The sequence below is a fragment of the Mya arenaria genome, chromosome 11, assembly GCF_026914265.1.
Source record: "Mya arenaria isolate MELC-2E11 chromosome 11, ASM2691426v1".
NCBI lineage: Eukaryota > Metazoa > Mollusca > Bivalvia > Myida > Myidae > Mya > Mya arenaria.
This window is the reverse complement of record NC_069132.1, coordinates 45,072,045-45,099,408: the sequence shown is the minus strand read 5'-3', so window position 1 is coordinate 45,099,408 and position 27,364 is coordinate 45,072,045. Positions and strand designations below refer to the sequence as shown.

Sequence of the window (27,364 nt, the reverse complement as noted above, 5' to 3'; positions counted from 1 at the left end):
TAAAAACTAATGGCTTATCTACAAACTGATCTTGCCAATAATTGAAATTCATTAATCCAATGTATTATTATTAATAGTAGCAACACAGAGAGAGTGAAACACATCCTTTGTATGCACACAAGTGACTTATCTACAAACTGAGCTTGCCAATAATTGGACTATCCAAGTTTTTTAAATGTATTTTAAATAATAGTAACAACCCTAGCGTTGTGAAATACATCCTATGTATGCAGGTTGTATTAATGCTTTCAAATTTGGTGTTTGCATTTTTGGGTGGATCAAGGACAGTCGATGATTTTTCGAAATATCTGTTCATTAATGTTACGTATATCGATCCAGACGAATACGAATAGTTGCATAAAGTATATTTCAGTCAGTCTGTTTTTCAACTATATAAGGCGTCCTTGTTAAACTGGTGTCAGTAGTAAAAGGTAGAGTTATACATAGTGTAACGTGCACCGTTAAAAAAACAAACACCAGATAGCCGAGCTTTCTGGCGTAATGAAACAAACACCAACAGACCCCTTCAGAGAAAAGCATGCTCGACCCTGAAGGGGTCCACTGGTCTTTATATACACTAACTTCTCTATTCTCACATAGCCCGGGATTTGCTAATTTGCATATTATCAACCAAGTTTACATCCGGTATGAACGTCCGTTTTATACGGTATATTATTATGAACGCCGCTGTAGACCTCTGCCGCCTACAGGGGACCGTTACACTTCAACGATCAGGAAAGCAGAGCTTTAAAGATTGTTGAAGTTCCAACTTACTATGCCTCACAGGACAGCTGAGCTTTCTAGCAAGTGCATAGCAGTGGAGACTATGAACGCACATCCGCCGCATACAGCGGACCGTTACAATAGAAAAAAATCTTATCATGTCTTCCATTTTCTAATTTACAACATAAATTTATCAAGCATTCTTAAAGATACTTTCAAATATATTAGATATTGCCCTAATTCACCAAATATCATTACTTACGGCGTACTTTGCTTCCATTTTAATATATTTCATGTTAATAATTTACGTAATTTTAAATGCAATTGATTTATCACAGACTTGTCCTCGGAATCCCAAACGTCGGATCCATACATAAGTATTTTTGGGATACCTAGCGAAAGCCTGTAACTTGACCTGACGTCCTTGCTGTTCATCACTTCTTAAGATACCAGAATGTTCAGGGAACTGACTATGTCTATTATTCAACACTGTAGTAGAAACTTGTCAAAGCAACTCCAAATGGTAAACTTTCCAAAGTTATAATCCCTTTGTTAGAAAATAATAAATGGGCAATATAGCACCAGATCACCATACATCAGGAACCCGACTCATGAATGAAAGTTTACAATATAATGGTAACATAATCTGTACGGAATGTGTTACATTCTCATTTAGAATAATATTATCGTCCATCAAACATGCTTTATTATATTTGTTATATGTGTTTACATACTAGTAATCGATAGCCTCATTAATTTCTGCTTATTCAATACTGACCAATAAGCTTTTGAATTGCATTATTTTGTAACGTGCGACGTCACACAAACACCAACAGATCCCTTCAGAGAAAAGCATGCTCGACCTTGAAGGGGTCCGCTGGTCTTTATATACAGTAAATTCTCAATCCACACAGAACCCAGGCTTTGCTAACTTGCATATTACCAACCAAGTTAACATGCGTACTATGAACGTAATTCCGTCTATAACGGAATGTTATACATTGTACTATGAACGCACAGCGGACCGTTACAATTTTAAACTGCGTAATTTGTTTTTAAATGTATCATTGTGCCTCATGTGTTAGTTGCTTTAAGAGAATAATGGTTTTAACGTTATCTTTATCACGCATATAATGCTCACGTTCAATCCGACATTCTTGATTAAACCATGCTTTATGTCGGTTATTTCTAGTTCTATTTATTTAATGTGCACTCTTTGCAACCCTAGCTAATATCAAAGATATGCTCTTTGCTATTATGCTAGTTTGATCACTTGCGTTCAAATCCAAACTTAAATTATTAAAACATTTATCTTATTAACAATAGTCAAATCCTGTCTGTTTTATTATTAGAAAGATATCCTGCCAAAATTATTTCACTTCTTCCACAACAGTCACACTACTCAGGGCGGAAGTTCGTACCTCAGTCGAGACCTACATCATACATTGTACTGCCTGAACCATTATTTCCCTGAACATCATCAGCATGGAGAAAAGCTCAAATCAACATCCTCCGAAGTCTATGACTCCTTCAAACAGGGGTTCTCAACCATTTCAGTTGATGCTCGGGTCAGCTACAAGTCATCATTATTGACTCCCAAAACTGTCCCAGCCTCAGCCACTGTGAACTGATTGGTTTGGGTAGAGGAGTCAGCTTTGGGAGTCCAAAAGATAGCTGCCACCTACCACTTATCTTTTATCTGTCAAGCTGTTTTGTCCCTTATTATAATATTTTACTTGATCTTAGTCTCGTGCACCAAACAAATGTTTGTGATATTGTTGTCAGGAATCAACACTCAACATTATCGCAAATGGCTCGAAACAATGACAATGCGCTCATTATATATTGGTTGCTATAAAATACAAAGGCCTTCACCAGAAACGAATTTTAAGGCGCAACCAATATTGTTGGCTGGTGCGCGCGTGTGTGTGAAGACTGGGAGGGTTTAGGTTTTTAAACAGTAAATGGCCCTTAAAACTTCCTAAACATATACATTTGTGACGTATTTGAAGGTGATTCTTCCAGTATCATGCACAATTATAATAATCGTTGATTAACGTGTAACATATTAAAAAAATAACATGAATTTTACTGTGACCGACATTTTTTGCACCAGCCTCAGGGGAAGTTTGCTTAATAAGTTTGCCCATTTCATGTTTCGTCGTACGTATCACATTGTTTGGTCACATGACCGGCCAACATTCAAAATGGAGTATTGACATACTGAACAAAACAAAAACGTTTATTTTTCAATTGAACGTAAGTTTTAACCATCAAAAGATTGTTTAATAACAGTTTTCATATTATTTCTGGTCAAGTGCAATTCAGTTTGAAATGCATAATACCGGTATGCATACAGTATAGTTTTCAAAAGCGGGCATTTAGAATTCATGTCCAGACATATTTTTTTTATTTTAAGATTCACATGCAGCTTTGTTAGAGTGTTTGTCATGATGTTTGCCTTGTATTATATCAATAAAGTGAAAGAAATGTTACTGAATTCATTAGCAACAAGACTATTGTTTAATGCAGAATAAGGCATATATGTTTATAAAAAATAAATCTGAAGACGTAATATTATTATCCTATGTACAATATAGTATTGGTAAAAAAGCGAGGTGCTTTGCTAGCTCAATTGGTATAGATCCCTTATATCCATCATTGGTTTACGCTTCCATCATAAGATTTATTACTCTCAGCATCTTTTCAGTGACAGTGCATTGAACGGGCCACATTGACACCTGTGAACATGGTGTACAAGAAGTCTGAGTATGGAAGAAATTACAAAATTTCAAGCCTCATACAGAACATACCAGTTTATGAGGAGCACCTCAACTACAGGCACATTCGACGGGAAAGAGAATGTGCACATACTCCTTTTTCCTGGGATGGAGAGGTAGAGTCATCGGATAGTGATGACAAACTGACACCAGCTGAGGAACAACCAGAAGTTCCTGAGATTCGTCTTGCAGATCTTGCCATAACTGAAGATGAGGAGGAGGAATTGCCACAGGAATCTGAAAATGAATCTGAGGATGATATAGCTAAGGAAAAGAGGGAAGCTAAAGAGAAAGATGTAAGAGCGTCAAAAGCAAATCTAGGGGCTTGTGATGTGGATATAATCAGACAGAACAATGATCTAAGAAAGTCTGCAAAAGAAAAGTTAAACAAATATATCAGCAAAGTAAACACTGATGAAAAAAGTGAAAAGAAAATGACAGAGAAAGTTTGTAAGTATTGAAGTTCGTGATTTAAATACTGGTACATTATTTTATGAAAAAAGAGTTGACTTCATCCGTAAAGATTTATAATTTTATTATAAAAATTAATTATAAAAACTTTGTGCATTAATGATATACGGAACTGTTCATGACCAAAACATTTGTTTTAAATTATTTTCTGATAGTAGCAATTCTATAAGACTTTGTAAATTATTTTATGTTTGACAAAATGTAAATAATAAAATATTTGTCAAAATCAATTTTTCAGTGGGGAAAACCTTTGCAAAGCCCAAGGTCACAGACGAGAAATGTTTCGTGAAACGCTCAAAGCCACGAAGACCAGACAGAGTGGGTAAGCTGTCCGGAGCCCGTCCCTTGTCTGCCCCAGGAGCAAGACCAAAATCTGCTCCGCCCCCAGCAACAGCCAATGAGCGGCCAGTAAGCCAAGCTGGGCCAAGCCATCCATTCTACAACTATGGTGGTGGGGCAGGAAACAGAGTACTAGGAGACAAGAAAACATTCAATGTTAGAGCATCAGCGGCAGTAAGTTTACTAGTGAATGATAATTTTATATATTATAATATATTTTGTGTGAATACCGTTTTACTGTATCTGCTGAGGAATATTTTTTTTACCCAAACCATATGGGAAGAGTAAAAATAAAGCAGGAGTAACATACATGACTGACCGCATCCCACGATTATTGGATATGTCACAACTGGGGCAGACTTAATTTACAGAAACTGAATCAATTATCGTGCAGGCCTCTTAGAAGGCTACTAACAATTTTAAGAAAATATTAATGAGAAAATCAATGTTGCCATAAAAATTATTTATTGCAAAATTTGAAAAACTGTCACTACTTTCGAGATTTTGTCACAAATGACGAGTGGGAACCCTGTCATCAGAAATTGAGTAAATATGATCTGCAGCTGTGATTCTGAAGTATTTAAACTTGCTGAATTAAATTGAAAATGATAAAATGTACCATTTCTATTCTTCAGGTGTATCCAGCTGCCCTGAGAGCCAAGAAGAGAAATTTACTTCTTGTTGAACAGCAGCAAGAAAAACAGCGCTCAGCGTCTGCACGAGAAAAGCGTCGCAAGGCTCGATTTAATGAAAGAATGTCGCGACAAACAGCTATTTGGGAGTCTGAGTACCGAAGAAGTTATCCAGCTTATGAGGATAATGAATACGCTACAACGGAGAGAGATCCACGAAAAAGAAAGAGCCAGTTTACAACATGATTTTGATTTTTATATATTTTAGACTTTCCTCCAACTCCTTGAAGTTAATAGCATTTAGTGGCATAATTAAGTTATTGTATACATTTTTTTTGCTTTTGTTTTTGTTTTAAATTGAAAATGATGAATTTAGAATTTAGAGGCTGAGTTAATGACAGTTATTAAACAAGTGTATTTCCAACCATGTTGAATAAAAAAAATCTCAGACCTTTGTCACGTTATCAATAAAATTCAAACACACTTAAATAATGGTCACTGCCCGATATGCATGTGCACTTAATGCTATTTCTAAGTGTTACATGTATTGTGAAAGTTGTATATATTATATGGACACTAGGATGGAAGGAGAAAGACATGTTTTTTGCTAGTCTTGGAAGATCTGTGATAGGTTGTTTTGTTGTGAATACTCGATGTAACAATGTAGTGTAGTACCTTACTGGAGTGTATTTGTAAAATAGTGTCAGTGTTAAGTTCTTTTTTGATTGATATTTCTTCAGGTTAAAACACTGTAAAATTGTGCTTCATTCTTGGATTCTGGACTACCCGGTATGTTTGCGAAAAATTATTCGCACAATTTCATTGATCTACCAATAAGTTTGCTCTTGCTCAAAGAAAAAAAAGGAAATTGTAAAGCATTTTTTGCTAGAAATTTGTTTTCATTTCCTATGATTTATTTTCTGCCATGTATACATACACATCATTTATGTTGTTTGATATAGAAGAACATACATATTTGGGCAGATATTTGAAATGCTGAATTTTGACTGGTACATAAAGAAAAAAAACAATTGGCTGGTTGTCTTAAAATTGCTGAACATTTTGGAGAGATGTTAAGTACCGGTAAAAAGAAATCTTCAAGATTTTTAAATTGCTGCACATTTTAAAGAAATCTTATGTAAAAAAAATCTTCAAGATTTTTAAATAGGAAAATATGTTGCCAGTCATGTATTTTCATATCCATATTTTATTAATACCTTTGGATGCATTATTGTTTTAGTTTTTGTACATTTAATATGCATGGTTTAATGTTTATTTGTTCATTTTAAACTCAGTAATTCTTTTAAAATGTTGGGATATGTTTAAATGATAACAAACACAGCTGATTTCTATAAGAAGGTTGATTTGTAGTCCTTATTGTGAGAAAATACAGTTTATGATGAATTGTGGTAGTGAAATCTAACACTCAGCACAATTGATGAAGGGTCACCAATAGATTTGTTCAATTTTTGATATACAGAACAGCTGACTTAAAACAAATAAATATGGAAAGTTGCTTACAAACATATCAAGAAACATGTTATGATTTTTTAATAGAATCATCAGCTACATTAAATTTATGAACAATTTTATCAATATATGATTGTAATAAAAAAATAATGTTTTAACAAATGGCTCCTAACTTATTTTGTTGAGTGTATTCATTACAACCAAAATGTACATGTTTGTATTAATGTACAATTTACTGTAGGACTTGGTGTATATTGTAAGAAGCACAATGTGTCTTATCTGGTTAACAGTAACACTAAATTACGTGAACTTGTAGTAATTTATGTTAACTTGCAGTAGTTAGCTTTACACTGTGTATTGTTAAGAAAGTTAATGCATATTATTATAATAAACATATTTTTGCTAACATGTGTTTTTTGAGCTCAAATATTTGAAGAATAGGAAGAGCTGTTTTATTCACACAGGTGTCAACGTCATCTTGGTCAATGTCTTACCTACAGCTTACTATCAAGGCCATTTCTGTGTACTCACTTGATGTATTGGACTGATACTTCAATGCTTACCAGTCATCATTCCTACTAAAACAATCAAGTAAGACAACTCTTGGCTGATAATTATTTAATTACCCTAGTCTTAGAAATTTTGGATCAAGCCTCAAACCACACAATGTGCTTGTTTGATATTCAAAAATTAGCTTCACAGTCAAGAGATCTGCTAAATTCAGCTCTTTGGCAATTCTTGCATGATTTTTCTTCAAATTATGGCCCTTGCTCGACTAAAGAAAGACCTTTAAATTCCTCTGTTACTTGTTGATGAATTATTGGGGAAAAAGTCCTGACTCTACTCCCTGACCTTTTATTAAGTGTTTAAAGAATTCTGAGTCGAAACAAGGTAAGTTTGTCAAAATTTTGAAATCTCTGAAACTGGTTGGCCGGTATTCATAATTCTTTGCAGGAAGGTTAATGACATTTGCTATTACCAAAAGTTTTGTGAACATTATAAGACTTATACACTGGTGAGCAATTTAGGGCCATCTGAGTCCTCTTGTTTTCTTTGATTTGTCATCAGTTTGCTTCAAAGTTTGCACTTTTATTACAAATAAGTGTAAATAGTTCAGTGCAATGTCTTAAGAACAGGTCTGACCTCTGTTATTAATAAGTACAGATTTATTTAAGCTTAAGTAAAGATGGGACTTGATTCCACAATATTGTCAGTGTGATGTCGGCAACGGCCATGTGTTTATCATATGAAACTACAGATCAGAGGGTTAGGAGACTAGTCAATGATAGTACTGGTAGTCCAGAAATGGTAAACAGTTTTTCACATGTACTTTACTATAGTAGATTTAAAAAAAAGATGTTGGCAAAAAGCTCAAAATGTTCATCATTGCAATGTAAAATAAAGATTACCTTAATACCTCAAGACATCTATACGAATGCAACCTTTACATTTACATTTTACCACACCCAGTAATTATAAATCATGATTTCTTGAAAATGTTAGACAATCCATAACTGAGCAGGTAGCCTCTTATGTGTGTGTTTCTAAAAAAAGATGTCAATGAATAATTACATTTAATTTCAAGAATCTTCCGAGAAGATATAAAATATATTGTATAGCCATTTATATGCCTGATAATTTTTGGGGAGCAGTATTTGGCTATGGCATGACGCACATGTATAGAGATCAGATGAGAGGATCATACCCACATCCTATAAACAGAAATCCAGCCTACCTAAGAGAATACATGAGATGCCTACATTTAAATGATAAAACTTATGCTAGTAAGTCATAAACCTTATGTGGCCTAAGAGTGCTCCAGTTCACCCATAAAGTTATGGGCAGAATCTATGATATAAATGTCTTTCCAATATTTTTATTGTAACGCAGTTAACGCCCAAATCGAGGTTATGCCTGAAAATACGAATCAATCTTTATTGAAACAAGATCTTGAACACAATCATGTGATTCAGCATAAATCATGAAAAAAATAATAATTAAAGATGAGGAAGGTAAAACCTCATTCTATTTATAGATTCACACATTGCCTTGCATCAAAATCTCGGCTGAATGCGCGCTATACAAAAACAACACAACTGTGCATACAATCTTTTTAATAGTCAAAGGAATAGTCATGTACTGCATAAATAAACATTCAAATAATACAACATACTTATCAACAAAATCTTAACAACAATTCACAAATATAATTTGAACATAACGAAATCCATACCTACACACATACACAGAAAACATTCAATTCAATTTCTTACCAGCACTTATTTTGACATGTTATATCAAAACATAATCAATAAACAAATACATGTACGATGTGGAGGAAGCTGAAAAAAAGCATTGTGAGCAAACACCAACACTTGTCTGGTTTTTTTTCAGTCAGCTTGGCAATTATTAAAGGCAGAGTTATAGGCCTTGCCTCAAATGTGTGTGTTGTGTCTGGCAACATGTGTACCAAGTTTGATTTGAGTATCTCAAAAGATTTTCTGGTTATAGCCAAGGATAATTTTGTTTACAATGACGCCAACGACGATGACAACATGAACGCATTGACAATACCTCGTTTCTTTTAATAAAAGAAGATGAGCTTCACAATTGCTTCAACAACAGTGCCTTAACACATTTCTGGAAGATAGTATTCAAGAATTCAGTGTAATATAGCATAAAAGTACCTTGAAAAAAATTCAGAAAAGGACCTTGAAAAACATTATTCAGGGACCCGTTTTATCATAACATGTGTAACTATGGATGGAGTAAAAATTTCCCTTTTGCCATTTTCAGGATTAAAGGAAGAACCACATTTCTAGCAGTTTTTAAAGCATGTCAGTCTTTACTTTTTTTAGGCTTATAACTTGGAGATTAAACCGGACACTTCTACATATACACAATATGTAGATTTTATCCAATTAGCAAAAGGAATATTCATTAAAAAATGCAACAAAAATGCCCCAATCTAAACAAATGCTATTCTTGAATTCATAATATAACACATACACACAGAACCAACAAAATGGCTTGTCAGTATAGAAGGACTACATGTAATTCAAATGGCGAGAAATGATATGTCTGTACAACTTATTATCTACAATATTTACATGGGAAACATGGAAAAAAATGAACACCATTAAATCATATATATGAACAAACAACGTTTTAATATATAAATTGTACGAAATGCAAGCTGAATGGGGTTTGACAATTTTGATATTACATAAGTTTGTGTTCATGTGATTGACCATGGGCTGATTGTCCAGAACTCTATTAAAGTTAACAACATTGTTAACAGCATCATTGTTATTTTTTAAAGGTGAAATATTTTATTATGTGCTGATATATATTACGATAGAACAATCATAGCTGAATCAGAGGTTTTAATATTTGTGAAAAGTAACACAGATCGAATGTGTGTTCATGAACATTTTAGAGCAATAAAGCACTACAAGTTAACAACGATCAAGTTTACAATGTTGTTAACTTTAACACTGTTCTGACACAATCAGCCCATTATTGAATAATTGACAGACTTGGGCCGAATGATCAGTGTTTTGTTAATGTAGACTATGGTCACTGTAAATAACTTTCAAATCTTTCCTACACTGGACACACAATTGTAACACTTCTTACAAATAGTTGGAGAACTGTTTCAACGGAGTTTTGTATAATTTAAATATATGAGCCCTTCAATACCAAAAAATATTTTACTTCTAAATTTTCACAAAAATGCGGTTAAGAGCGTTGTAAACTTTAACAAAGTTCCTGCAGCCAATTGTATAAAACATTGATTAAGGTTGTCTACAGGTTAACTTTTGGCTAGTTGGCTCATTAAAACGATTTGATTGGTAACTGGTATTTATTGGATAACATACTGATAACTTTAAACAAACCAAAGCATAACCAGTTTTATATAATCAGCTGCTGAACAAGTGGCACAAGTTTGGATTAATTTAACCTGAAATAAACAACGTGAATGGAATGTTCTTAGAAACAGTTTATGAAAAAAACTTCTTAAATTCTTCACATCATGATTGTATGCATTTGCATTTTGTTTTGTTTGATTTTTACTATGGATTTAATAAACCAACAAAATACATTAAATACAAATAAAACACAATTTAAACAATTACATAAGCTTTGCATACTAAACACTTAAATTTATCCAAGCTGTGTGGCTAAATGATTTTAAAAATGATTAACATCTGCTTGAATTTCATTATAGCATCCTCAAATATCAAAATGAGTATTAAAAGAACAATATGGAATTAAGAATTGGATTCTTGACATTAATGTTATGTATCTAAATAAAAAAATAATGGGTGAAGCCTTAATTTTAATAGCAAATATCCCTATATTTACAAGGAATTAGCACATTGTCTTGAATAAGCTGTATAATTCACTTATCACTGATAGAAATATTTGAGGCCCTCAAAAGTTTATTTATCCGGATATAGTTTATCAATCACTTGACAACTTATTGCATATGACTTTCAATCAATTTAATCTACAAATATAGATTGTATCAGGGCAATGTTATTAAGATCGTATCACTTTACACGCATTGCCATCAAGAACTTAGGTTCACCCTTAAGAGGTCATCTTCTGGAACACTTTCTGTCAGCCAATCAGATGCCTACTTAAAATAGCTTTGTATCCACAATAAAGATGAATTTAATAGTCATTTAACTGGGATTTCTGAATTGTTTCTGAGATTAGATAGGGAATTAACTTAATGAACACATACTGTTAGTTTTACATAACTTCTTAGTGGCTGGAAATTTTGGAAATTCAGATCACTTACAATACAGATTTCAATAGCTCGGAGTCAGATCTTACCTTAGTAAGATCATGCACTTAAGTAAGATTTTTATCAGGGCCTCACAAAGTGTTCCACAAGTATAAGCATAAAACTTGTGCATCTAACAGTGGAAACTTCATATACAATGTAATGATTGTGTTCATTTTTAAATATAGAAGATAAAGAGAAAAACACTTTTCATGCAAATAACACCATCTACATGTACATCATAGTTTAGGATGATATTCATTTTTTTTTTTTACATGATAAATAATTTTTGAAAACAAATGGGGATATATGATATCAATTTATCAACACAGCATCAACTCTGAGTTTACCCGGTAATACATGTATGTCAGATCTATAATACTCTCAAAATGCCTGAATTATGATATATATAAATCACATTGCAAGCCAGTAAGTAGCAAAAAGGTACCAGGTACTAAATATCAAAATATTAGCTTATTTGTATACTGCATATTTTCTGAGAACCGGTAATAATAAATCCACTTAATTAATAAACTCCTTATCTCACTTTTCATCTGTCTTATTGTCAGATGTACTTGGAAGTATGCAAATTAAGGAAAATATGGTCAAAGATGTGGTCTTTACAGGAAATTAGTTTAAGGGAGAAGACACCAGATGGTCCAAAATTGGCATATACAGGTTCTCCTCAAGTTAGGCCTATAATTGTCAATGCCAGCTCGTAGGAGGCTAAGAATCTTAAGAGTCTTAAGTGATGTGATACATCAGCAAGTAAGATTCACTGCGTTGTACACAATGATGCCAATTTTATGTAAGTTTTTGACAATTTTCTTTTTTTTTAGAAATTGTATCATCTGGTGTCTAGTCTGATCATGTTTATTCCTTAACAATGTCTTGTGGTCCCAATTGCTTAACAAGAGTGCCGCAAAGCAAACATCAACGCTTGTCTGTCGGGTTTCAGTCCAAAAGGGGAATCACTCAATAATTATTAAGCCAGAGTTATAAGCCTTACTATACATGTTCATATTGTCTCTGGCAACATGTGTACCAACTTTGAGTTAAATATCTTACAGTTTGAGCATCATGACCAAGTTTAAAGGTTTTATATGCCTACGACACGAAGGCTTTCACAATAACTCAACTTTTTCTTTGAAAAATTGACAAACAAGAAATATATAATGCGAGGTACATGTTCACATATATGCACTTGAAAGACTGATAGACTCAAATATAATGATTCATAAATGAAACACTATTGCAACAAATTGTTGAAATCATGAATAAAGACAAGTCTTTTGTTTTCAAACTGTGCTGAAAAATTCGAGACAACATTACATTTTGGCCCACAAGTTCAAGGGTCACACTGGATCATAATTTACATCAACTAAATATAACTGTTTGAAGTTCTAACATACATAATGCATTGAGATTTATCAAAAAGACCCCCATTTCTCGAAATTGGTTAAGCCCAATATAACAGGATCAAGCTAAGCTCACAATTTGTGTTTTGGCAAAAATTGAGTATTTTTTCTCCTTATAAAGTTGGAGATATTAAAAGGAACTTAAAAATAAGCATGATAAACTGTATTTTGGTTGATAAAATCCAGTTAAAGCAAGTTTGAGGAGTTTGGCATAATGAAAAATTATACTTAAACCTGTTAAGCTTAAGATGTTTTGAGAAATTGGGGCATAATGATTTACATCAACTAAATGTAACTTGTTCAAGTTCACACTCACAAAACACATTGAGATTATTGTACAAAAGTTTGAGTCATGATCACTGATACTCAGAGAGATGTTGCTTGATGCTAGCAGGCACAATCTGGCCGAGATTTAGTTTCGGTTTTCTTCATTCTGCGCAGGGAGCCATCGCCATACTGTATGCCCGAACCCATACGCTCTGGGTCCAACTCACCTATAGAAGATAGAATAGATATTATATCAACTCTTAATTTCAAAAACTGCTTTCATCATATGTGACTTCATCAGCAAAAAAATGATTCCTGTGGAGGCAGTTACATTTATAAATATCATCACAAAAAAAGAGTTCTGTAGAGAATAAGAGTGTCATGAAGCGAAAATCAACACTTGTCTCATACATGCCATATCCCCCGACGGGGGGGAAAATCCCCCGGAATTTTGACCCATCCCCTGGTCCCTCGCCGGGGGATCCATATCCCCTGGAATTAACTTTTTGTTTTTTGTTTTTTTCAAAACTTGCTTAAGGTTGACAGTGGAAAGCATCAATGATATTTTGAGTGTGAAATTCCATGAAGGACCATGATGACTAAGTCCAAAAATTATTGTAATTTTAGTGTATTTCTGTATTTATTTTTATATTATAAATGCAGATATTGCGCAAATATTCGCCGCTTAAAAATCCCCTGGTGTAATATCAAAATCCCCTGGAATTCGGACCAAAATCCCCTGGGATGCCTCTCAGAAATATGGCAGGTATGTTGTCTGTTTATGCTGTCAGCTAAAACAAATGCACAACTCAACAGTTTTTAAAGGCATAGTAATGGGTCTTGCTATACATGTGTGTATAGTTTCTGGAAAATATTAACCATATTTCAGTTGAATACCTTAAATGGTTTTCAATTAAAAACCTTTACAATACTTTGATTTTTTTCATCGAAAAAGACAAAAGGGCTTAAAATGTGCCATAATCATTTTTTCTCCACAGGACTCAATTTTTCTGTAAAAAATCACATATATATATATAATATATATGAATGTTTATTAGAATACTAAAACCAGGGCCCCTATTCACTAATGTCCCAGTTTGGGACTCAGACTCAGAATAGCAAAAACATCATTAAGTTGGAAAATGCTATTATAGGAGCAAAGATGCTAAAATTTTGGTATCTGTTTCAAATAATCAGTTTTACAATCAAGAAAACACCTTTCGTAAAAAAAGAGTTATATAAAAAATAATTTGAAATAATAAAGATTTCAATTTTCTGAGCCTTAGTCTCAAACTCAGACTTTAAATGAGTGAATACCACCCAGGAACCAAAGATACAATTGTTTTGGAGAACTACTATTTATGCATAACAGACATAAGCTCGAAATACATCAACATTAGCTATTATTAACATTATTGTAACATTAAATAAGCGTAACATTAAAAATCAGCTAACATAAACAAAAGCTTACCAATTTGGATCAAAACATAGTAAGTATAACAGTAAATATCATCATCCATTAATATTCATATTCCATCCTGGCATTCAATATGACCTGAATGACCTGACCAAAATAAGCATTGCTTACACTGAAGAATGAAAGAAATAATATCAAATTCATTTACAGCCAAGCCACAACATGCAGTTGCCATCAATGCTTTTGATTCAATATTTTTTTTTTAATAAAACTGCCGATATGTCCTGTGAATTTCATCAGGTTGATTTTACTTAATAAATATAGAAATGATCATTTATTTAGGCATAACTAGGTATTAAAGTCTTTGATGATATGGATCAGGTTAGGAGTCAGACTGCGCCCTCTAATTTTGCATCAGGTTTTCCATTTCTGTTGATGTTTTGAACATGTACCAGTCTGTAATATGGCCATGCCCATGTAACTCTGTTTGCAATTCGAAAAATATAATGCAGATAATAGAAAACTCTATCTGAAACCACCTTTTCACTTTATCAAATATGTATTTAGCTTTAACCAAGTTTTGCAATTTGAATATGTCCATTATTTTTCTACTTACAGTTCACCATAACATTGACCTTTTGACATACTGACCCCCCAAAATACCTGTGGTTCATCTGCTGACAAAGAATAATGTACATACCAAGTTTTATGACTATAGGAATAGTCATCGAAGTTATCCCTACGCATGCAATGCTTTGCAGGAGACTCAAACACAAGCAGCAAAACAAGACCAATTCTGATGCTATGAAATATGTTGTTTAACGTATTTTCATGAAATTAAATGAGCTTAATGTATTTCATAACATGCATGTTTAATGCCCCTATCATTAGATACGACCTTGAAAGCATTAAAGGCAGTGTTTACAAAATTCAGTACACACATTGTCCAATTCTTCCACCAGTAGAAGCAGAAAAGAGAGAAAAGCTAGCAAGAGCATTCGGGTCTCGACGACGTTGTTGGGGGTCGTTGTTGGCGTCGTACGGATGTGTCCCCATATTGGATCCCGGAGCCCATCCGTTCCGGATCCAGTTCACCTAAAGTAGCATTCATTACATACTCGAGCAACAGTAAGTGATTGGATGATGCTTAATAATCTTTGGATATGCCTGTTGGAAAACAAAATATTTTTGTTTCTATCGTTACTTAGTCTATTTTATATACTAAACAGAGTGGCTCTCCTTAAGCTCTTTAGTGCCATGTAACCAGGGCACTTAATATTTGGAGAAAGGGGGGTTACTCACGGTGCTTTAAATTAGAATTTCATCGATATATATATATTATTCCACCCTTTCTATATTACACGGACAATTTCACAATTCCCTGATTCCAGCCTTTCGATATTACATAGACAATTTCACTATTCCCTGATTCCACCCTTTCTATATTAAGGTACACAGAAAATTTCACAAATCCCTGATTTCAGCCTTTCGATATTACACAGACAATTTCACTATTCCCTGATTCCACCCTTTCTATATTAAGGTACACAGAAAATTTCACAAATCCCTGATTCCAGCCTTTCGATATTACACAGACAATTTCACAATTCCCTGATTCCACCCTATCTATATTACGGTACACAGAAAATTTCACAAATCCCTGATTCCAGCCTTTCGATATTACACAGACAATTTCACAATTCCCTGATTCTAGCCTTTGATATTACACAGAAAATTTAACAGTTCCCTGATTCCACTCTTTCTATATTACACAGACAACTTCACAATTCCCTGATTCCAGCCTTTCTATATATCACAGACATTTCGTGTACATCATAAATTATGACCTTTATTTCAAGGGACTTCCAAATTTTGAATGGTAAGTAAGAGATTACCACAGTTATATAATGTACAGATAACACAATAAAAGTCAATTACCGAATATATAATCCAGCATGCAATCTCCAAATATAGAAAGCTAGGCCACCGTTAATAAATAACTTGTTTGACCGTACCTGACAGACCCCCCCCCCCAAAAAAAAAAAAACCAACAAGAACAACAAAACAACAAAACATGTCTCAACTTTTTTGGTAATCTTCTCCTGTCTTTCCATCTAGATAATATTTTTTCTTAAAAAAACAACAAGAAAACTAACATTTAAACCTCATGATCCACCTTCCCTCAAAAACGTGGGTTGTGTATGGCCAAACAAACTATAACTTGTTGCCTGAATAATATGTTAAGTATATTTCAATAACCAGCAAGCATTTAACATACCCGACTCTATTTTAGTGAGGATTTGTCGAGCACATTTGAGAAAGGTCTCCTCGACATTCTCCCCAGTTAAAGCACTTGTTTCCAAAAACATCAGCTCTGAAAAAAATCAATAATTTTTATGAAATGATGCTTTTTAAAATCAAATCAAAATGTAAATTATGTATGTGTAGCAGAGTTTGATCCTGACATATTCTGGATGTTTGTGCACATATAATTTGTATAGCAAATTGCCAATTTACAGGTTGTTCAGTTACCACAGTGGTCAGTGCACTCATTTTTCACCAAGGAGACCTTGGTTTGTTTCCTGGCCTTAACGCATGTGAGGTTAGTTTGTGGTCACCAAGCCGGACAAGTGGGTTTCCTTCGAGTACACCGGTTTCCCCAACAACACAAGACCACACTCTTGTGTAACATCCTACCAATGAGAGTGATTTATATAATGTTGTAATAACTTGTTTCACAACCGTTGTAAAATATATCAGTTTAAATTAAATTGCCTATTGGACTTCCCACACATAAATGATTTTACTATTTCTTTCACAATGAAAATAATCCTCATACTTATAATATTCATGCAAGATCTAGGCTATGTTTGACATTGTGTAAAAAAACTGACCTTATAAATTCATTTGTGCTCTAGCAGTACCTTAAACACTTAAACCAAACTAGAATCTAAAGGTCATGGGATCAAGTCAACTATGGCACACAATTGGCCGCTGAAATTGGACACTAGTACTGGTTCCTACTAATGAAATCAAATGTGATTTCTATAAGGTAGCAGCTGTCTTGGACCTTCAGGTTCTCACCTTATTTCAAAAAAAATGTAAGTCCATCCTTCTTTGGTTAAAATGATATTTTCAAGTGTGAAAAGCAATACTTTTCAGACCAAATTTTACTAAGTTAGTACCCAAATAAGCCATTTTGTTAGACCAGATGAAATTTAAAACAAGAAGCAGGTGCAAAACTACCAAATAGCCCTCAAGAAATAAAGAATATAAACACAACTATTACTATAATACCTACCATTTTCCTGTGCAAACCTGCTGGCTTCGAGGAATGTTACTTCTCGCTCTGCCTCTAGGTCTTTTTTATTTCCCACTAGGGTGATCACAATGTTGGGACTGGCCAGGGTACGGGCGTCTGTCAGCCAGTTGGTTAGGGCGTTGTATGTCTCACGGCTGGAGAATAAGAATGGAAAAAAGTTAAAATGGGAGAAAGTTAAAATATAATAAAGTTAAAATGTGGGGGGCGGGGGGGGGGGGGGGGAATATATGAAAAAAAGTTAAAATGCAAACATCAAACAATGGGAAAAAATAAAAATGGGAAAAAGTTAAAATTGGAGCACGTTAAAATGGGAGACAGTTAAAATGGGGGGAAAATAAATGGGAACAAGTTAAAATGCAAACATCAAACAATGGGAGAAAGTAAAAATGGGAAAAAGTAAAAATGGGAGACAGTTAAAATGGGGAGAAAATAAATGGGAAAAAAATTATATTGCAAAGTTCAAACAGTGGTTGTCAGCAACACTTGCAGATTTAATGTTTTCACACATATTTTAAAACTTTGTTGAATATAAGCTTTTTCCTCATTTTATTGAATTTAATAAAAATCAACTGGTTTTTACTTATTTGAACAGTTTAGTAACTCTCCAAAACAAAAATTATTCAATTTTAGAATGCGTAACTTACTTTTTTCAACCAAATAAGGAGCACTTTCTTTAACATTTTTCAATAATTATTCCCAATAAATCTCTAATCTTAATATTATAACAAGCGTTTTGTTCATATTTCACATAAAACGATTTATGTTTATGTCAAACTCTATGACAGTGCCGCCTTAAGCCATGAAATGTATATAGCAGCCATGAAATGTATATAGTAAACACAAAGACATTTATAAGAATGGTTAAATTTTCAAACTCTAATTGAATTTGTTTAACAAAATCAATTGTTAATTATTCAAATATACACTGATAATACTTTGAAACTTATCTCAAACCCTTAGAAAAGCCACTCTGAAAACTAAGTAAAATGAAAAGTAATTGTTCATTACAGTAGTATAGATGCCCCCCCCCCCCCCCTCACATCGACCACAAGGTCACCAATTCAAGTACACCCAAATGTCTTTCTAAGTGGTCTCCTCCAAGTAAGTACCCTGGTGAGGACCTAGAGAGGCTAAGGTTTTAGCCAGGTATTATAAAGGAAAGGGTGCTGCAGAAGAGGAACAGGTTATTATGTGAAAACTTAAATATCATGAATATGACTGAAAATGTTAGAATTATGTTTAATTGAAGTAATTTTAGGTTTCAACAGCCAAATATGTAAAATTAGTATGTATTTTAATCATATTATAAGTTTTTACATATATTCTTAAATATTTTACAGTCTTAAGCATTTAATTTCTATGAAGTCAGAAAGGTCTCCATTATGGCAATTGGGTGCTACCATAAAAAGACAGGGTACAGCAAGTAGGGCCGAGTTATGACACACTCACCTTGTGATGTCATACACAGGCAACACTGATACCACAAGACCACTCTCACCTTCCCAATCAGGATAAAGAACATGTAGGGCCGAGTTATGACACACTCACCTTGTGATGTCATATACAAGCAAGGCACCTGCAGCTCCTCGGTAATAACTTCGGGTTACAGATCTGTAATGGAACAATTTCACCATAATTATATTTCAATTTCTGCAGGGGAATCATTTCATCTTCAATATTTTATGATACTTTTACAGATCAAACGATTATTTGTGAAACAATAAATATTGTTGACCTTGTAGAATAAAATATCTTTAAATTTCATTTCATTCCTGGGATGTTGCCAGATTTCAGTTTCCATTTATCCCATGTGTAATATCTATTGCAGCATATTTTCTACAGCAAAACTCTGTTAGCAATATTGTGCAATACATATTTAAAGGGCACGCTCATGTTTTTGTTAAATGCACTGTTTTTGTATGATGAAATAAAGTGTGGCAAATCATTAGGAGTGTTTAAACTAAGATACTGACCGCTGGAACCGTTCGTTCAGCAAAATTAATGTTCATAAATGCTGAATATATATATCCATGATTTTGAAAAGAGTAACGGTAGTAATGCAATTCAACACATGGCTTAAAGGTTAAGTTATCCATATCATAAGTTCGAGTATAAGTCCTTGTGGGTGTGAAATATTGTTGTCAGTTTTATAATTTTATCTTGACTGTACGAGCGTGGGTTCACATTCCACGAAAAACCCAAAAAAAATTATACTTATATTTTTTTTCTGCAATTTTGGTATCAAAGAGTGAATTAGTTGTGATATAAGTGGTTCAAGATGCATTATCAGGAGAAAAGAAATTGTTGTGAAAACATTTGCATTTCCTGGGGCCAAAAGATGAGGAGTCCCTTTAAGTGTGTATTTTGGGCCAGTAAACTTTGTTAACTTAAATGAAAATTAGATGATTTAATAACAAAATCAAAGAAACCAATGTACATCATGCTATAGGATATTTACATATACAGATTGTGTACATGGTTTAAAATAACAGTAGTGCAGCCATTGAAATTTTGGATGAACAAGCCTCAATATGTATCCTTGTGCTTGGCTTTAGAAAAATATAAAGTAACCTTCAAAGCATCTGACAAGTTCAGGGCTTTTGATAATGTCAACTGGTAGAGTGATACTGCAAGCTCAGCACTGATAAAATACTGGTTTTATTTTACATACAGAGACATGTCATATTTTTGTTAAAGTAAATAATAGCATGAAGTGTATTTTTTTGTTTTCCCAAATTTTAATATTTATTACTGAATACTAAAGGTGAATAGGAAAAAACTACATGACATTTATGGGACTAGACAAAAGATGATAAAATTGCAAGAAAAAAAGAAAATGGTCAAGACCTTGCATAAAATTGCCATTGTTGTGTTCTAGCTGATGTATCAAATTGCTTACGACACATGCAGAATGTTTGTTGCTTTTGATCATGTAAAGTGATGATTTATCGGCCTCAGCTTGCATTGACAATTCTAGGCTTGTTTTGAGGAAATACTGTATTTGCAGATTTTTGTTCCATCTGGTGTCTAGTGCCTTTAAAAGAAAGACACGCAAGCTTTTGAAAAATACCTGAATCTTTCTTGTCCAGCTGTATCCCAGATCTGTAGTTTCACCGACTTTCCTCCAACATTCACAACCTTACTGCCAAATTCCACCCCTATTGTGTGGTTGGAATCCTGTTTGACTGAAATATACCCAAAAAATCAGTTACATGTATGACACAGAAAGAAGAAGTCCCAGAACTGTAGTTCCATGGACTGTCTGATAAATGCCACTTTCATTGTGACGTTCAAGTCCTGTTTAGTTAAAACATGATATATTTTACAACTATTGTTAAGAAAGTTATAAATAAGAACTTGTATTTAGTCAATCTCGTGGCCACAATGTTGCACAAGAGTGTCAGAGGTCTAATGATGTTGTGGAAACCGGAGTACCCGGGGGAAAACCCACTAGTCCAGCTTGGTGACCACTAACACCAAACCTACATGCACCCAGGCTGGGAATCGACCTGTGTCGCCTTGAGTGCACTTACCACTACTCTTACCAGACAATCAGTCCTGTCTTGACTAAAATACGCAAGATATGTTAACCATATCATGAAATATGACAAGGGGAGAACTACTATGACTTACATCAAACAACAACACAATATACGTACAGTAAACAAGATGTTGGGGCATGTGTTGTCCATAACTTATTTTGCCCAAACCCACCTTTGGCCAAATGTTTCACAGAAATAAAAGATTGAACTAACTGTATAACAAGGTAAACAGTTCAAACAAGAACATTTACATGACTGTCTGTATTACTTTAATTTCTCTGTCTTTTACTTCACAGTCAACTAATTTCTTCTAGCTCAATTATGACGAAAGCCAATAGCTTAAAGAATCACACTGGAGCCTGTTTCCCGAGTAGAAACCAGTACTGATCATATGGGTTTAATGGAGGCCATGAGAAAGAACCCATTGTGGAGATCAAACACCAAACCTCTTGGGTGACATGTGGACACCTATACCACCCTCCCCCTGGTGGGTATCAAACCCACAACCTCTTTGCTGAGATGTAGAAAACTATACCACTAGACGACTCACACCCTGGTGGGGATCAAACCCACAACCACTTGGGTAGAAGGAGGACATCTTTACCACTAGACCACCCTCACCCTGGTGGAAATCAAACCCACAACCCATTCCGTATGATGCGGGCATCTTCACCACTAGAACATTCTCACCCTAGTGGGGATCAAACCAACAACCTCTTGGGTAAGATGCAAGAACCTTTACTAGACCCCTCTCACCCTGGTGGGGATCAAACCCACAACCCCTTGGGTGAGATGCAGACACCTATATCACTAAACCACTCTCACCCTGGTGGGGATCAAACCCATAACCCCTTTGAAGAGATGCAGACACCTATAACACTAGACCACACTCACCCTGGTGGTGATCAAACCCATAACCTCTTGGAAGAGATGCAGACACCAATAACACTACACCACTCTCACCCTGGTGGGGATCCAACCCATAACCCCTTGGGTGATATGCAGATACAACTTGACCACTCTTACCCTTGTGGGATCCAACCCACTGTGGCCACAACCTACCCTCTCCACTCTTGGCTTTTGATACTTACATTTGTTTTCTATAAACTGGTGAAGAATACATGACTTTCCTGCCCCTGCACTTCCTATCACCAGGAACTTGAACAGGAAGTCTGAAATGTAACAAAGCATGACTTTCCTATCCCTGCAATTTCTTTCTTAAGGAACTTGAAAAAAAGTCTGAAATATAACAAAGCATGACTTTCCAGACCCTGCACTTCCTATCGAAAGGAACATGCAGGAAGGGCTGTATATTAAACATATATGATATTAAGTAGTATATATATATATTGTATGAGGTTTATATTGATCAATTAACCAATGCATGTCTTTTTGTCATTTTTTAACCAAACTGGACCGGCAATTTTTTAAAGAGTTTTGGATCTTTTGCATTTAAAATGGGAAATATTCTGGCAATTGAAACATACATGTGGTACCCCAAAAAACTAGACCTTAACACACCCATATTATGCATTTTGAGTTTACAACTAAAAGTGAAATTATTTGACACATAAGTTGGAAATAAGACTAATGTCATTTACTAGTACTACCTTCTTTGTTTAAAAAAAGAAGGTTAATCTTTCAATTGATTTGACAGTAATCTGTGCAAATGGGCTACCAGATTTTGGGGCTGGAAATAATATTTGGAATCCGATCAAATTTTACTATCAAAGATTAAAAACTGATCAATGATCAATTGATAAATTATTAAAATTATTTGAAGATTTATTTTCATGCTTATACAAACTCTTCACTCTTTGCATTCTGGCTTTATTATCTTATCATTACAAGAGCTGTCAAAGAGACAGGGCGCTGGACTTTTCGACCTCTTAAAAGTTTAAGGATTGCAAAAATTTGGTAAAACATGCATGGATCCCTGTTAAATAAGATGACATGCAAAAATCTTAAAAAAGATTGAGGCCAGAGCTTTTTTATTTTTTGTTTTACGGGAATTTTTTCAAAAATAAGCACCAGGAGGAGGGAATAAAAATAAGAAAAAGATGTCGAAAAATGAGCGTCGAGAAAAAGAATAAAAATAAGATGGATTTTCCATATTTTCCTTTTTTTGAATTTTTTATACAATGCATGTTTTGAAGTTGTGCACACTTGTTTTGTACTCCATACTGCCTGTTGTATAATAGTGTTGCGCCACAGCTGTTTTAAAAACTATAACTTCTTCAAATATATTTGTAAAGTCCATACTTTCAGAAAATTAAATACTATCTAAGTTATGTATTGCTTAACAAGAATAAATTCCAAAATGTTCCAAGTTTGTAGAAAATAAAATGACAGCCGCAGCATAAATGTTATTCATTTTAAATCTTTGTAAAATTATTAAAAACTAAAAATGCGGCTTGTCTCAATGAAAACCTAAACAAATATGCCATCTCCCTGGCTGAAATTGGCCGGGTCGTTTTCTGGCCGGTGTCTAAATAGAGAGGCCCATTTTTTACCAAGAAACAGCCAGAAAACAGCCAACCTGACATTTGGCCGGTGGCCGAGAAATGGCCAACCCCGCTGTAGCAGACACAGCGTCAACCATATTGGATATATATGAGAACAAAACACGTTTATTGAAAAAAATCCAGACTTCCTAACGCAGATTTAAAATATAAATATAAACAATTCTCACGCAGGACCTAAATATTTGCAAATAACTGGTAATCGTTAAAATGATGCAACAATAGTCTGTATTATGAAGGCAAAACAAGCTGTCATTTTCACATGATGATAATTAAATCAATTCTGTATATATATGTGTATATAATGAGATAAACAACACATCTGAGGAAATTTAATGTCTGATAGTGATATACAAGAAAGAACCAAGGTTTGTAACTCAAACTTACCAGATTTCACGGTCGAGTCCATTTTTTTAAAGTTTCTTAATCAACATACAAACAATCCATTTTAAAATAGGTGACATGAAAAGAGGAGTCAATGCCCTTTAAAATGGTATGCAATATGTTGGTATAACTTTATTGTCGTTTAGACAAACAAGCCAAATCCAATGTCACATTCTCGTCTTTTTCTGTAGTCAGAAACTGTACAGCAAATTCCAATTTTCAGTGTGTCCCCGTGTAAACAGGTCTACACACAGAAATATTTAAGTTATTTTATGCTTCGATATAAAGAAAATACAATTCGTTCCGATATCACAAAAAAACACCACGATTTTATGAACAACAGGTTCAGTCTTCAAACTTAATCCACTTCAAAATTTCGTAAAAGGCAGCCATATTCCTTACAAGCGCTAAGATGATGATATTAAGCAAGTTTCAAGTTTTATTTTCATCACGGCATATAATATGCATGAGAAATCACAAAACAATGAAACATATTTCAGCTAACTGTAAGCAATAATCGCCGGCTTCCGCCATCTTGGAAACTGTGCGCGATAATTTTTTGTTATTGTGAAATTAGCGTTAGGTTAAATAACACTAAATTTTATTTTCTATCGGAGATCGAAGAAACAGGCGGCGGAAAAAAATAAAAATAAAGTTAGTAATTTGAATCTTTTTTCTTTTTTGGGTTTTGCAATATTTCAGTACGGCGCTCCTGTAAAACGAAAAATAAAAAAACTCTGGCCTGAGTAGGTTAGATACAGTACACTCAACGAGTTAGACCCACTTTCCTCGCTCACTCCGAGGGATAAAGTCGATGATCGCAGACTTCCTCCGAGGGTAAAACTGTTGCCCTCGCTAAAATCCCTCCGAGTTCCTCCGAGTGGCTGGTTTTCCGCCGAGTTTAACATGAACGATAGCGTTGAAAATCGTCCGATTTTATGACCCCTCGGCGGAACTCCGTGTCTAATCAGACAAGCAAGAAATCACTCTTGTTTAGAAGTTAATTTTTATGCTTATGTACATTATTAATCGTACAAGATTCTTACCAGCGTTTAATTTGCTTTGTGTCCGAAAACGCCAATTGAATATTGTCTTGACTTGTTTATAGTAAACATTGAATCATTGATAAATTGCCACTAATTGTATTGCATCATAAAACAGCCGACATTTTACACGTTTCTGAACCATGACCTCTGACGTCACGCGCGTGATCAATACATTATATAGAATATACTTTTTATTATTGGTGGTTAAAAATAGCTATGAAAACGAGGCAAGGCTTCAACCATGCGCTGCGAACTTTGAACGCGTGTTTGACCTCCTGATTTTCCGAAAATGTGTAATAAGTAACCTAGCCTTTTCCGGGTGAAACGTGTTTATCAATGTATTCAGTCATTAGTAAAATATACGTTTATAAGATGCATGTGCAAATAGTGAAATACGACTGCATTCTTGTGTTAAGCTAACTTCATGTAAAACGGGCAGAGGAAAAAGAATAATAGAAATTTACTGAAGCCGTCATTATCGATGGAAATTTTTAATAAAAAAATAACTTTAGCGTAGATTCTTATCAAATGTCTGCAGAGTTTCGCGGAGGTTACCCCCCCGAGGAACGCCGCGTTCGTCATTCTTCGGCCGACCGATCACCCTCCGAGGGCCTTAAATTCCAACTCTGAGGAACGCGGACAGACAATAAATTCATTGCGTTGGCCGCGATAGCGAAAATCCGCGGAGGAAAACGGAAAGTGGGTCTAACTCGTTGAGTGTACTGTAGTTGGGAGCACCTGTCATTGCAATACATTAAGTATTTGCTGTGATATTGACTTAAATGTAGTTACATTACCTAAGTATGCAAAAATTTAACCAAAATATCTAAGTTACTACTAAGAATTATAAGGTAGGTTCGATAGTTGTGAACACATGTCTAAAATTTTAATGCAGTACATCATGTATTTGCTTAGATGGATGCATGGATAATAACTTACAGGACTAGTGCTTACATGCAAAACCTGAACCAAGGTCTGATGTCCACGCCAGGGTGAGTAGTATAGCTCTCCATATTCTTCAATAAGCCTAGCTGAATTTTATCACTATTGATAGTTGCCAATGTTGACCTTTTCAATTGATATTCAATGATAATCGTTCAATGGAATAATGCTAACCTTAGTCTATCCGTGTTTTTTTTTCTCGCTAGATAGTCATGAAAATATACATTTTACAGTAGTTTAGACAGAAGCTTTTGATTCAATTCCCATGCCCAGTATTTAAGTTAAAATATGATACCACATCGGAAAAGTTTGGAGCTTTTAAAATCCAGAGTAGTTGGGCAATTCAATAAATTTGACTAATACGTACATATATTTGGGAAACAGAAATAAGTTCAATCAATGCAATAGTGGTATGACTACCAGTTTGCTGATATCAATGCTTGATGTATTTACATATTTACCAAAAACATGAAAGGAAGTTTATTGATTTTTTTCTAAATTCAAAAGACAATATCCAAAATATGTCTAAAAAATATAATAAAGTGAAATATAAAGAAGTTGACAGTCGAATATATGACATTCAACGCATTCAAAGTTATTAATTGTATTGACAATTACTTCTTATGGGTTCATACATACCATAAGTTTCTGACATTTTGGCTAGACAAAATAATTGCAGCCTATGTTTATGATATTTTCTCACTTCCTGTTTGTCATCGAAATATTTGTGTGAGGTCAAGGTCATCAAGGTGTCTGATAATATTTTAATTCACAAAATTTGCTTTTTGGTTACACTTAACTAATACGTAAGACGAACTCCTTACACAGTCATCTCCCTTGATATTATGAAAACGTGATGTGCAGAGGTTCGTCCCTTATTTGTTGACAACCATTAGACGTTAATGATTAAACATCCAGACTGTGCAACTCAACACTGGGCAAAATGCATTTCTAATAACTGAAAAATTCATTTCTGTTATGTCCTGATTGATAAAATGTCTATGATTGCTCTTTTGCCAGCTGAACACGACTCTTGCATTAACAGCAAGATATAATTATGGACAAAATGAACATCAATAATAGTTGACTGGAAAACATCATTTAAACCATTATTGTATTACTGTTGTAATGTTTAATGTATACGTCTGTTTTGACTTTTTCTTCTTCCATTACTTCCAATCAAGTCCCACTTTGGGGCATCTTCGTACAACTTATGATAAAAGCACAATTGCATTGTCAGAATTGAAATGGAAATGAAATGAGCAGTTTGCAATATCGGTTGTGAATACAATAA

General features: G+C 34.2%; 2 protein-coding genes across 3 annotated transcripts; one reads left to right on the top strand and one right to left on the bottom strand.

Moving 5' to 3' along the window:
- Nucleotides 1-2,908: 2,908 nt before the first annotated feature.
- Nucleotides 2,909-6,821, top strand: LOC128207277 (uncharacterized). Its single transcript, XM_052910112.1, has 4 exons — nucleotides 2,909-2,982; nucleotides 3,434-3,953; nucleotides 4,213-4,487; nucleotides 4,949-6,821. Exons 2-4 carry the CDS (start codon nucleotides 3,473-3,475, stop codon nucleotides 5,189-5,191), a joined length of 999 nt encoding a protein of 332 aa, XP_052766072.1. The 5' UTR covers nucleotides 2,909-2,982; nucleotides 3,434-3,472; the 3' UTR covers nucleotides 5,192-6,821.
- A 1,693-nt stretch (nucleotides 6,822-8,514) lies between these two features.
- LOC128207785 (ras-related protein Rab-4B) lies at nucleotides 8,515-26,814 on the bottom strand. Of its 2 annotated transcripts, XM_052910909.1 has the most exons (8): nucleotides 26,710-26,814; nucleotides 22,268-22,348; nucleotides 20,705-20,819; nucleotides 19,183-19,245; nucleotides 17,614-17,768; nucleotides 16,591-16,686; nucleotides 15,254-15,407; nucleotides 8,515-13,122 (listed from the first exon to the last, which is right to left on the bottom strand). In XM_052910909.1, exons 1-7 carry the CDS (start codon nucleotides 26,723-26,725, stop codon nucleotides 15,298-15,300), a joined length of 636 nt encoding a protein of 211 aa, XP_052766869.1. In that variant the 5' UTR covers nucleotides 26,726-26,814; the 3' UTR covers nucleotides 8,515-13,122; nucleotides 15,254-15,297. The 2 variants fall into 2 exon arrangements, with proteins under 2 accessions (XP_052766869.1, XP_052766871.1); XM_052910911.1 differs by lacking the exon at nucleotides 15,254-15,407.
- Between the last annotated feature and the right edge of the window lie 550 nt (nucleotides 26,815-27,364).